The sequence below is a fragment of the Mus caroli genome, chromosome 8 (assembly GCF_900094665.2).
Source record: "Mus caroli chromosome 8, CAROLI_EIJ_v1.1, whole genome shotgun sequence".
Taxonomy (NCBI): Eukaryota; Metazoa; Chordata; class Mammalia; order Rodentia; family Muridae; genus Mus; species Mus caroli.
This window is the reverse complement of record NC_034577.1, coordinates 96,891,442-96,904,610: the sequence shown is the minus strand read 5'-3', so window position 1 is coordinate 96,904,610 and position 13,169 is coordinate 96,891,442. Positions and strand designations below refer to the sequence as shown.

The 13,169-nt window shown below is 48.3% G+C and overlaps 1 protein-coding gene across 3 annotated transcripts in view; it reads left to right on the top strand.

Annotated features, from left to right (window-relative positions):
* Positions 1-10,668, top strand: part of Ranbp10 (RAN binding protein 10) — a 66,417-nt gene extending 55,749 nt beyond the window's left edge. For all 3 annotated transcript variants that reach the window (XM_021169300.2, XM_021169302.2, XM_021169303.2), the window contains 8 exons: positions 2,600-2,712; positions 4,400-4,508; positions 4,607-4,755; positions 4,939-5,143; positions 5,891-6,012; positions 6,475-6,620; positions 6,771-6,882; positions 7,270-10,668. In XM_021169300.2, the coding sequence (XP_021024959.1) occupies positions 2,600-2,712; positions 4,400-4,508; positions 4,607-4,755; positions 4,939-5,143; positions 5,891-6,012; positions 6,475-6,620; positions 6,771-6,882; positions 7,270-7,400 (1,087 nt within the window). In that variant the 3' untranslated portion in view covers positions 7,401-10,668. The remainder of the gene's footprint in view (positions 1-2,599; positions 2,713-4,399; positions 4,509-4,606; positions 4,756-4,938; positions 5,144-5,890; positions 6,013-6,474; positions 6,621-6,770; positions 6,883-7,269) is intronic.
* The last annotated feature ends 2,501 nt before the right edge of the window (positions 10,669-13,169 follow it).

Sequence of the window (13,169 nt, the reverse complement as noted above, 5' to 3'; positions counted from 1 at the left end):
TGTTAGAAGGTAGGTGTTAGCTTGGCTTCCAAGAGTAGAGAAGGGTCTGGCTTCTACTACCCCTGACCATTGTTCTGCAAAGGCACGAGGGGCCAGGAGTAGGTGTGCAATGTACACTGGGTTCCCATCCAGTCTCAGTCAGTCTCAGTCCCTTCCCCAGCTCCACCCTTTCTCCTCCATTGACTTTATCTTTCTTTTGAACTCAGGGCTTTACATATGCTAGGAAAAGACTATCACTGAATCATAGCCCCAGTATTCAGCCTTCCTTTCTTGAGGGATGGATACTAAAGCAGCCTTGAGGAAGGGTTGAGGTACAGATAGCAAGACCCTTGTTGGGAAGACCAGCAGGACCACCTCTGGTTCCCAGCCTAGCAGGTGAGAATTGCTTCCTTGAGGGCCACAGCAATGCCTTTTCCCACAGTATGCTTTCTGGTTGGGCTGGGGAAGAGGTGGAGTTACTTTCAGGGTCTGGGCTCAACACATGGAAGTTTTTTGTTTATATGTATGTATCCATGTGCCTGTATGTGTCTTATGCAGCACTTGCTAAAACCTGCGTATAATTTGTGTCCTGTTATTTCACATAATTTTATAAATATTGGAAATGGCTGGGTTATCTTGGAGATAGACTTGTCACAAGCTTCATGTCTGGCTGGCTTCCCCTGGTGAGACTCAGGTATTATCATCTTCCTCGCCACTTCCCTCCCCCTCCTCCCCTCTCTGTGATAGCAATAGAACACAGATATTTGCACATGCTGGGCAGCCACACTACTGCTCACCTGAATCCCCATCCCTTGGTTCTTTTGCTGGCATAGATAACACTTTCATAATATATATATATATATATATATATATATATATATATATATAAAAACTTTCTGGGACTAGAGATGTGGCTCAGCAGTTAAGAGCACTTACTGCTCCTGTAGAGAACCAGGGTTGGTTCCCAGAATCCACATGACAGCTTTCGATGGGTTCCAGAGAATACAACATTCTCTTTTGTACTCTGCAGGCACCAGCCATACTCACAGTATGTATGCTTACATGCAGGCAAACACTCTACTATATGAAACAATAAGGAAATAAGAAGGGCTTAAAGTTTACTTTGGTGTCTTCCAAAGTAGTGTTCTTAATTTAAGATATGCTTATTCTGTTAGGAACTTATTTTTCTTATCTATGTATTAGTGTTTTGCCTGTAGGTAGGTATGTATGTGTACTGTGTATGTGCCTGGTACTTGTGGAGACCAGAAGAGGGCATCTGATCTGGCATTGAAGTAATAAATGGGCTATGAGCCACCATATGAGTGCTGGGAACCAAATCCAGGTCCTCTGCAAGAGCACCGGTTGCTATTAAACCGCTATTATCTCTCTAGCCCCAAGAAAATGCAGTTTAGAATTATCAATGTTCATATGGACCCATCTAAACCATTTTTTCCAAAATACATTGTTCTTCTGTTTATGATAATAATAGTTACAGTTACTCTTCAAGAGTATAATATTTTTGTCTCAAATTAAAACTTTATTGAAAAACTGACACCAAAATAACAGAAGAGTGGACAGATTTTTAAGAGTGTATTGTATAAAAAAAGGTTACATTTGCTGTTTATACCACCTCACTTACCCCTTAAAACATAGGAAGCCAGCCAGCTACGGGCGTACAGCCTTAGAACATTCTCGCCACATCTGTCCACACAGGTCAGAAGAGCTCATCTTTGTACACGTGCATGTACATGTACACATGTGCACACGTACATATGGCATTGCTCAGCCAGCTTTAGTGAGGTTAAATTGTTGTATGTTATGCCCTTCCACAGAGACTGTGCTCCTATTAACCGTGAGGTGCCTGTCTCTCCCTAGCAAAATCAGCCTGTTATCTTGAATTCTTGCACCTTTGATACATGGTATATTGTAAAGTTAATTTGACCCATATTCCTCCTATTCCCCTAGAGCAGTGGTTGTCAGTCTTCCTAACACTGTGATCCTTTAATGTGTTCCTCATGTTGTGCTGACCCTCAACCATAAGATTATTCCCTTGCTACTTCAAACTATGTTTTTGCTACTGTTACAAATCATAATATAAATATCTGATAGGCAGCACCCAAAGGGGTTGTGACCGATGTGTAGAGAACCATAACTCTAGAGCCAGTGCTAGCAAAGGGCAGGCTCACTGGGGACACAGGTATTTCTAACTAGTACAGATAGCCCCAGAGTACCACCCTGTGCTTCTGACCATTTGCTTAAGTTTAGTAGTTCTGTCAAGTGTGGCTGTGTCAGGCATCCTCTGTATCCTGGCAGCTGCCAACATTGCCTGACTAGTTGCCATTTTAGGTAGCCGTGGGTAAGCTCAGTGACTAGAGCTGGGCTTGTTGCAGTATTTCAGAAGTCAGCCATCTCTATGAGCTTGAGGGCAACTTATCTCAGAACTGTAGCCACTCGTATGACCTGGGGGTAGAGAGGGAAGTTCTTATTTTCTTTACCCCTTCCAGGTCATTCCAAGGTATGTGTAGGGTGACCTCTTGGGGACACATGTAGTCTGTCCCCTCCAGTGCTCCATGAGAAATGTGGGTCTTGAGTGTTACCTTGAGCTCTTCTTTTTTTCTAGCATGGTCTCGTCTTACCTGGTGCATCATGGGTATTGTTCCACAGCCACAGCTTTTGCCCGAATGACTGAAACCCCGATTCAGGAAGAGCAGGCATCCATAAAGAACAGACAAAGTAAGGTTAATTTTTCTCTCCTCATGCCTTTTACCTGTCCCTGACTCTGTAGCTCATTTCTGGTTAGTCTGTCAAGAGTACAGCCTCGGGCTGGTGAGATGGCTCAGTGGGTAAGAGCACCCGACTGCTCTTCCGAAGGTCCAGAGTTCAAATCCCAGCAACCACATGGTGGCTCACAACCATCTGCAACGAGATCTGGCGCCCTCTTCTGGAGTGTCTGAAGACAGCTACAGTGTACTTACATATAATAAATAAATCTTTAAAAAAAAAAAAAAAAGAGTACAGCCTCACCATATCTGTACCATCCTGGAGACCAACTTGCTGGCTCTAGTCCCTGCTCCTGTCCTTCATTCAAGATAAAACTGGCCGGGCAGTGGTGGTGCATGCCTGTAATCCCAGCACTTGGGAGGCAGAGGCAGGTGGATTTCTGAGTTCAAGACCAGCCTGGTCTACAGAGTGAGTTCCAGGACAGCCAGGACTGCGCAGAGAAACCCTGTCTCAAAAAAAAAAAAGATAAAACTGACACAAGGGCAACCAGTGGCCTCAGAAGGTCTCAGAGCAGCCTCCCTAACACACTTTGGAAATCAAGTATAGGCCTGGTCCTATCATGGCAGAGTCCTGTTCCTCCCTGTTTGTTTCCTCTCCCTGTTCCCTGAATCCTAAATTCTACTTGGCCTCCTATTCATGATCCCCAAAAGGAGCACTGCTCTGCCTTTGCCATTGTGTCCTGAGGTTCAACCGTTCTGCCTGTTTGTAGCCAGAGAGAGGACAACTCCGTGCTCAGACAGGGTGAAGCGAGGCTCTGTGACTGTTGCCACTAGCTCCCTGCTCCTACCTCTTGTCCTACCCTTTGCAGATAACCAATTCTCTCTTGACCAAAGGCAGCTCTCCTAGTATTCCTTGCGTTTGAAACATTTTAATGGAAGGAGGGGTGGGATAGAGAACAGAACCCACACGGTTAAGATAAGAGGAGGAGAGGACAATGTAGGTGACTGGTTATGTGCATGTAAATGTGTCTGAATGCCTGCCTTTGTTTCTCTGAGCCCATCATCTCTGTGTCTGTGTCTGTGCATGTGTCTCTGCCTTCCTAAACAAGCTGTAGTCAGCCAGATAGAAGGAACGGTATTCTATTCTTGACTTGGGATCTTCAGAAGAGAGAGCCTCAGGCCCAGAATCACAACAGGATGCACCAGGCTCTAGGACAAAAGCGAGAAGTCAATAGCAAGATGCTGATGGCCAGAGAGACGCCATCGTTAGAGATGCTGATGGCCAGAGAGATGCCATCGTTAGAGATGCTGGTGTGAGGTAGTCCACCTCTTCTCCCAGTAGAGAGCACACTACAGCATTTGCAAATTGTCAAGATGTGGGCCCTCTCTAAAGAGGCCTCCTCAGGCTGTCCCAAGATGTCTCCCCTCACTAGCTCCCTGGCTGCCTATGCCCTTCAGGAATGGACTTCCAGACTCACCTCCGACCTCTGCGCTGAGTTCTTCTTGTTCTCCCCTCATATTCTAAACCAGCCTCTGCCATGGTCTTAGACAACTCTATTCTTTCAGCCTTTTCTGTGAACTTCTCCAACTAGCAGGGTGCCAAGAGCCAGCCCACCTGACTTCTCTCTGGCCACAATCCAGGCTTGGGGCCAGGGATATGTAGGCAGTCTCAGCTCTCACTCACATGTGTTTCTCTACAGAAATCCAGAAGCTGGTGCTGGAAGGCCGGGTGGGTGAAGCCATTGAGACAACCCAGCGCTTCTACCCTGGGCTGCTGGAGCATAATCCCAACCTGCTCTTCATGCTCAAGTAAGTCAGGTTTACGGTTCCGAGCCTGGCCCTCAGCTTGCACCCAGAGCCCCTAGTATGGTCCAGGCCAGAGCATCAGTGCTCTGCTCTCTTCACAGGTGTCGACAGTTCGTGGAGATGGTGAACGGCACTGACAGTGAGGTCCGCAGCCTGACCTCCCGAAGCCCCAAGTCCCAGGACAGCTACCCTGGCTCCCCCAGCCTCAGCCCCCGACATGGCCCCAGTAGTTCCCATATACACAACACAGGTCAGCCATTCTCCAGAGTGTGCTGGGAAGAGCTGGTGTGGGGAAGAGAGGCCATCCCACATGCCTTTCCTTGTGGTGGGCTTAGAACTGGCAACTAGGTTGGGTGGAAGGGAAAGGGACCACACAGGCAATCCCTGAGGCTCCATTTCTGACCTCCGTTCTCTGACTCTCCTGGCCTCTTAGGAGCAGACAGTCCCAGCTGCAGCAATGGCGTCGCGTCCACCAAGAACAAACAGAACCACAGTAAATACCCCGCACCCAGCTCCTCCTCCTCGTCCTCATCCTCCTCGTCCTCCTCTTCCCCGTCCTCCGTCAATTACTCCGAGTCCAACTCAACAGACTCTACCAAGTCCCAGCCCCACAGCAGTACCAGTAACCAGGAGACCAGGTGCTTGTCTTGCTCCTCTCTCTGCACTCTGCTTCTGTTCTGTGCCTGCTGGACCTGCCCTGCTCTTTTAAATGCTGCCTTCTGCCCTTTACCCTCACCTCTGTTGTAGGTCTGTGGCTGGACTGGAACCTGCTGACGGGTCAGGCCAGACACTTGGTTCTGGCTTTTGTCCCTATTCAAGATGTAGCTGTCAATTGTCTTGGCTCTGGTTTTGTCTGGAGTTGCAGCCCTGCCAGACTTGAACATGATGGCCTGCCTACACAGGGCCTCCTCCTGGGGTCTGGGCCTGTTAGAACCTCTAGGGATCAGGCTCATGGACAGCCATGTGAACTGGCCTGTACACTGCAGCTCCAGAGAGCATTCAGCAGGTCCTAGGCATGCCTAGAAGCTGACCTTGGTTTGGGTCTCAGCCAAGGCCACAGAGATACCTAATCAGTTTGGTTGGTAGTAATGAGAGGGATACATTGAAGATATGTATCACCTCAGAGGAGAGCCAGTGAGGAGAGAGTCACAGGGCAGCCTTGGGACAAGAATGGGATCATGTGACAGGCACCCGGAGATAACTGCCGAAGGGCTAAGTGTTGACTTCTAGAAAGCTTGGCCTGTTCTTTCACGTTCCTGGCAGACCTTGAGTTTGATGCCATTATAGGACCCGTTATGGTCTCTCAGGTAAACTTCAGTTTACCTGAAGCAATGGTCAACAAAACCTCAAGGAGGCCCAACTCCTGTCTCAACCCTGCTCCACAGTGATAGCGAGATGGAGATGGAGGCAGAGCACTATCCCAATGGTGTGCTGGAAAGCGTCTCCACACGCATCGTCAATGGGGCCTATAAGCATGACGACCTGCAGACAGATGAGTCCAGCATGGGTAAGTACTGATCCTCAGGATGACGCAGCTCCTGTGTTCCCTGAGAGGGCAGCATCCAGTCCTAGTGCCCACTTCCTCTGAGGAGGGGCTACGATGGCAGGCTCTGGCAGCTTGGGAAACTTTAGCTTCACTGAGTCTACCATGTTCTTGGTCATTGCTGGATGACATCCTTAAGGTGGATTCCACTATGTAGGAAGGTTCATTCCTGCTGCCAAGACTAGAATCCTTCATGGCTAAAGAGAGTTCAAGAATGTGGATCTCATTAGCACCATGCATTTGTGTAGGGTGGGAGGAGGGAAGTTTTCAAGTCTTGCCCCTGGTCTATATGCCAGGTAGATGTAGGCTTCTCCACTTGCTCTTCTAGCTTGCCTGCCTTTCAGAAGCTGTAGCTTAATGGGGTCCTTGTAGTCCTTCCCTCTTCATTTGCCCTCTGACGTGTTTTCTGCTGGCCTCTGTGTGCAGACGAAGGGCATCCACGGCGGCAGCTCTGCGGGGGCAACCAGGCTGCCACAGAAAGGATCATCCTGTTTGGCCGAGAGCTGCAGGCATTGAGCGAGCAGCTGGGCCGGGAGTACGGCAAGAACTTGGCCCACACGGAGATGCTGCAGGTACAGGATAAGCAGGCTCGCACAGAGCCGTCCCTATCTGATGCCGGGCTCTGAGAACATCTAAGGGTAGTAGGAGTAGGCCAAAATGGGCTCTAGTCATGAACTGTGTATAGTGTGCTATATTCCCCTCACGGGTGCTCTGTCCTTTAGGATGCCTTTAGCCTACTAGCATACTCAGACCCCTGGAGCTGCCCAGTTGGTCATCAGCTTGATCCCATCCAGAGAGAGCCCGTGTGTGCTGCTCTCAACAGCGCCATTTTAGGTGAGTGCATCTAATAAAGGTAAAAGCTAACCATGGGTGTGAATATTGCCGTAGACCCTTCAGAGGCTCCTGGGCTTTTAGAACTAGTCCCAACCCCAACCTCCCTTTGCCCAGCTGAGGTCATTTGGCTGCTAGTTCAATGCCACGTGCCACGTAACGTACCAGGTCAGCTTCCTTGCTCTAGAGCAGGCCAAGGTCCTCAGGTTTTCCCATCATGAAAGCAGGCCCACAGCCTGGTGGCCTGGTGGCTAGGACACTCAAACATTTGACACTCTTCCCAGAGTCCTGCCCATAGCTTTAACTCCACCCTCCATCGTTAGGAATTTTGACCTGTGCCCAAGTCCTTGGCTAGGTATTGACCATACCTTGTAATAATCTCTTCCACAGAGTCTCAGAACCTGCCAAAGCAGCCTCCTCTGATGCTCGCCCTGGGCCAGGCATCTGAATGTCTACGGCTCATGGCCCGAGCAGGCCTGGGATCTTGCTCCTTTGCCAGAGTCGATGACTACTTGCACTAGCAGACCTTCCTGGCTGGCTCTGGCTGGCCCTCCTTCAGCCCTAGGGCTGGAGCAGCCCTGTCCTCCGNAGGCATCTGGTACAGAGACCTGGAAGCCATGGGCAGAGTTCACTCTTCCTACCTGGCCGGTCCATCCTCCTTTCCTCCCTCCCTCCCTTGTCCTCTCCTCCCTGTCCCCTTCCACATGCAGCAGCCTGTGACTCAGTATTGGCTGGTTACTCATGTGGTAGCTTCTCCTTTAAAGGAGATTTTGTTTTGAGGAGAGGTTGGGTTTTTTGGTTTTGATTTTGTGTTGTTTTTTTTAACTTTTTTTTCCTCCTGACTGAGCCACCAGTGTTTATCTCGGGAGAGTTTGTGCTGAGCTGGTGTCTGCTAACTTAGTAATGAAGCCTATCCAGGTTGATGATAGCTTATTATTTTCATAAGTAAAAAAGCAAACAAATGAGATTATATATATAAATATATATAAATATATATTAAAAAAAAAGTCACAGTATTTATCGTAGCACTAGTGGTCCAGCACCTCTTGGGTGAGGTTGTCCAGACGCCATGTGTTTTTATTTGAGTCAACTCATTAAAAAAGAATCATCTCTTGTCACTTCAATCAAGTGATTTGTTTATTTTAGGCTCCCCTTTTGTTGAGCCTCAGGTTCAGCTGCTGCCTAGGAAATATGGGTTTTGGGGAAGGTTGTTTGGTGGGCAAGGTCAGACTAAGCTGTTTTGCAGCATCCCAAGAGGTGTGGGTCTCTAGGCCCCCTATAGGTAAACAAAAGAACTGCAGGTTCAGGGATTCAGGGAAGTGAGGTGGGCCAGGGGCACACAGCAAAGCAAGGGAACACAGGGTCCATAGCCAGCGTGCTGTCTACCACTCTACCCTGCCTCTCACTGCCTGCCTTGCCCCTCTCTCCCATCTCAATGCCCTCCTTCCCTTGTTAAGATGGCCAAATAATTCATTACTCTCAGTTGATTGCCTGGAAACTACCTGCCTTCATCCCAAGAGCTGCTGTGTGCCAGGCTGCCAAGAGGAAGCCATTACCAAGACAGAGGCCCTTAAGGACAGGGCTGTTTTCTTCCTGCCGGAGTCTTCACCATCACTGCCCAACCCTGATGGGATTGATGCTTTCTGTGGAGAAGTTGGTACCTCATGGAGGCTGATTCTTGGATCACTGGTCCCAGAGTGGATGGAACCCTTGACTTCCTGATCCAGATTTCCCTACAGCTTAAGGAAGGCTGCTCCCTACAGCTTGGCCCCAGTGACTCTTAGGAAGGGGAGACTCCATGGGCCTTACATATGTCCCACCAGCTGTTTCACAGGATCCTCACAGCTGGCGGGACAACAGCAACAACAAAACCCACTATCCCAGGGCTGAGATGCTGCCAGGACATGAGTAGGCCATCTGTGGAGGGGACTGTCTACCAAGGAAGAGGAGGGTCTATACAGAGGACACCTAGAAGGGCCAGGATTTTACCTGCTTCACAGGGTGAGTGAAAAGCCTAGGAAACCTCTGCAAAGATTAGGGTCGACTGTGGCAAAGCCACATGCATGGAAGTGAGTTTCCAGTCTCCAAGTGCATCTGGGCAGGGGAAGCTTTTGTTCTGCTGGTGGACACAGAAATCAGTGGCAGGGCTCGAGATGTTCTGTGCCTACCAGGCCTCACAAGGCCCACAGCTGGACAAAATTGAGTTAGACCATCTGTCAGTGAAGAAGTAGGGCCTTGACTGAGATCTCCCAAAATTTTGCTTTAGGGTCTAATCCTACAGGCTACTATNTTTTCCTGGTTCCTNTCAGGGCCTTAGTTTACAGCTCGTCAGGAGGTCTTGTCCTGTGTAAAGGAAATTTCATCCTGTCCAAGGCTGGAACACCCAAGCTCCAAACTCAGGTTGGAAATAACAGGCTGTTAACAATGGACGGGCCTTTCATTTGGAAATGAAAACCAGAGGCATTTGCAGAACAGTGGAACTTAGAGGACCTCTCCACCAGTCCTCTCTTTTTACAGTGAAAGAAACAGGTCCAGGAAATTAAGTGATTTGACCAAAGCCACACAGCAAATAGTGGCAGAGCCAGGACTAAACTACTCCTGTGGGTTAGACAAGCCCTGTTGTGACCTAAAGCAAAATGGCAAATGAGCTTTGTAAGGGGTTAGGTTGGCGTGAGTTCAGCAGTGCCTGAGCAGCTGGCACCTTTAGTGGTGTGACGGGTGGGGATGGGTGCTGAGACGTGGGTTGCGGAGTGGCTGAGAGGGCCTTGGACGGCTCGGGACTGCTGTGTGCTGCACGGGATTGTGTGTCCACCTGGCTCACACTCAGTACCCATGGCCACCTCCCCATTTTCTGTGCCTTATCTCACTGTTTCAGCTGAGTCCAAGTTGTTTACTCTGTTCCTCTCCAGAGAGGCTTTCTGTCCTAGTTGGACAGCTCACTTTGGGGACATAAGCCTTTGTCCCACAAGCTGTGGGGAGGGCCAAAATCAAGCTGCTGGAGCCAGTAATTAGTCCAATCCTGCTGCCAGAGGAGACCTGTATGCACCCCCAATCCCACTAGCCCATTTCCAGAAACCTGGAGTGGGGAGCAGTTCCTGGAAGCAACTTAGCAAAGGACTGGACCTGACCCTGGTGTGCAAAAGGAGGACCTGGCCGGGTTGGGTTGTCCAGTCCTGAGGTAGCAGCATTTCCTAGCTCACTTTCCCTGGGAGGCACAGATGGCAGCTCCTTGCAGAGCAAGGGCCAAGTTGGCAGATGACTCAGAGTCCCTCTCCCCCAATCCCCTCCTCCGAGGGTCTGTGGCTAGGTGCAGACTGGGTGCAGAACATCACAAGCTAAAGAAGTAAGGACTGCCTGGCTACCCAGCACCTTCCCAGTCCTTAAGCACAAAGATGAGGCAGAGGACTGTTGGGACTGAACGTTCCTTTGGTTGCTCACAACTCAGGTATGCATGTCATTAGGCAGCTGGATAGCAAAGCCCTACTTCACCACCAATCACAGGCATTTGGACCTGTGGCCAGATGGTGGCTTCTGGCTGTCCCAGTGCCCACCTCTTTGCATCGGTTCCCTCCATTATCAACTACAGCTGAAACCGGCATCCTCCACAGTGTGCACACTGGCTCTGCCTTTGTCCTTGCAAGTTGATACTCGGCATTAGCATGAAACTTGTGGTGTGAGAGGGTTGACAGAATTCCAACACAAACATCCTAGTAAATTGTACTTGAGATGAAAAGATTCCTGTTGTATTTTGACAGAATTATTTTTATTAAAATACACATCCATGAGCAATTGTGTCTGTTGTTCAGAATCTTACTGGAGTTGGGGTTGGGAGGCCCTACCTCTTGGTACCTCGGGGACTTTTGAAATGTCAACTTTCAACTTTACAAGACTCCAAAAGGGACAGGGACTTGAGCTGTTCTCGCTTGAAATTTTTCTCAGACATGGAAAAAACAAACTCAACTTGAGAAATGTGGGCTATCGTGTCTTCTTTTCCTTCAAAGATGAAATAGGGCTCAGTCTCAACTGATGGATGCCACAAATCTGCCACCTAAGGCTCTATCTAGGATCATAGTGGAAGAAGGGGCAGGGAAATTGTAAGGGCTAGAGGAACAGGAAGTTTGCTGTGAGATTTCATCTAGCAATGTCAGCAGTTAGACCCATGAAGTCTCATCAGCATGGCTGCGTAAACTGGACCTGAATCACCAATTGAAGCGGGAGCTCTCATGAAGCCTCAGCCTTTGACTGGCAACTGAGGAGTGCTGAGAGCAGAAGAAATAGTTTTCCTCAGAGAAGAGTTCCTACATTTGTTACCCAAGTGACAAGCCCTGAATCCTACACAAAAAGGTAACATGGACTTAGCGGGTGGTCTGTTTACACACACCCTCAGGAAACAGGCCACCGATGCTGACCTCAGGAATGGGTGCATGGGGAAAACTGGAGGGAGAGAAGGGAAGGGAAAACTTTGTCATTAAATATTTAAAACAAGCCGGACAGTGGTGGCGCACGCCAGCCTGGTCTATAGAGTGAGTTCCAGGACAGCTAGGGCTACACAGAGAAACCCTGTCTTGAAAAACCAAAAATAAAATAAAATAAAATAAAATAAAATAAAATAAAAACCTAAGACAAATTTTAAATGTAAAAACAGTACTGGGGCTGGGTGTGAAGGTGCACATCTCTAGTCCTAGCACTGAGAGGCAGAGGCAAGCAGAGCTCTGCAGTTCAAGGCCAGTCTACAAAGTGAGTTCCAGACAGGCCAGAGCTATATAGTTGAGATCTTGTGTCAGAGTATGGGGCTGGAAAGATGGTTCAGTGGTTGAGAAAGAAGACTTGCTGCTCTTCAGTTCAGTTCCCAGCACACATCAGGTGGCTAACATCATTTCTGGCCTCCCACGCACCTGCACTCAGTACATACATCCACATTCAGACACACAGACGGACACATAATAAATAATAAATAATAAAAAAAATCATTAAAGGAAAAAAGAAAGGATGCAATATGTTCTTGGTTTGGTATTCACAGGAAATGAATTCTGGAGGATTGCTTTTTCTTCCAGACACCAAATTCTTTAGTGTTTATATACCTCATATAATACTTTAGATGCACATTTTAAAACTTTATGGTGTGTGTGTGTGTGTGTATGTAGGTGCAACTTCCCCACGTATGCATGTACAGAGTACCAGGACTGTTGGATATTTTCCTCAGTTTTACTCTACTTTTTTTTTTTTGGTTGTTTTTTGTTTGTTTGTTTTTTTGGGTTTTTTTTTTTTCTTTTTTTCAAGACAGGGTTTCTCTGTATAGCCCTGGCTATCTTGGAACTCACACTGTAGACCAGGCTGGCCTCGAACTCAGAAATCCGCCTGCCTCTGCCTCCCAAGTGCTGGGATTATTACTCCACATTTTTTTTAAAGACTTCTTTTTACTACTTTCAACTATGTGTATATGAGGTGGGGTTATGTGCAAGTAACTGGTGCCTGTGGGGTCCAAAGGGGGCCCTGGCTCTAACAGAGCTTGTGTTAAAGGCAGTTTGAAGCACCCGATGTATATGCTGGAACTCTAGTCCTCTGCAAGAGCAGTGCCCACTCTTCACCTCCAAGCCACATCTCCAGCTCCTTCATCTTATTTTTTTGAGTCAGGGTCTTTCACTAGACGTGGAGCTTGCCAGACTGGCTGGGAAGTCCATGAGATCCTCTCCTTCCTTCCTCCCGGGGCTAGGGTTGTGGTTTCTATGGTTTTGTACCTGGCTTTATGTATGGGTCCTGAGGATTGAAGCCCAGATCTTCATGGTTGCACAGAAGCACTTTACCGACTAAACCATACCCATAGTCCCTATATGCAACCAAAAAGGAAATTTATTTTTCTTCACTGGGTACAGTGGTGTGCAATTATAACCCCCGACCTTGAGAGGTAGAGGCAGTTTGGTAACACAAAAACAGACTTTATTCTGAAGACATTCACCCAAATCTCCACACCACAATTAAAGATGCTCCTCTTGAGTACTTTTGGGTTAAAGGATTAATGGCTCAGTAATGGACATTAAGTATAGTTAACCAAGGGGACTGAGAGACCAAGGATTGGTACCAGTTGTCAGTTTCTTGCCTTCTGGTTGGCATAGAGCCAACGTTTCTCCCAGTGTCATACAGAGAAACCCACTTGTTCCATGAGGAGGAGATCCAGACCTGTTTGATTCTAGAGAACCACCTCTACTAGGGGTCAGAGAGCCACCTCTACTAGGGGTCAGAGAGCCACCTCTACTAGGGGTCAGAGAGCCACCTCTACTAGGGGTCAGAGA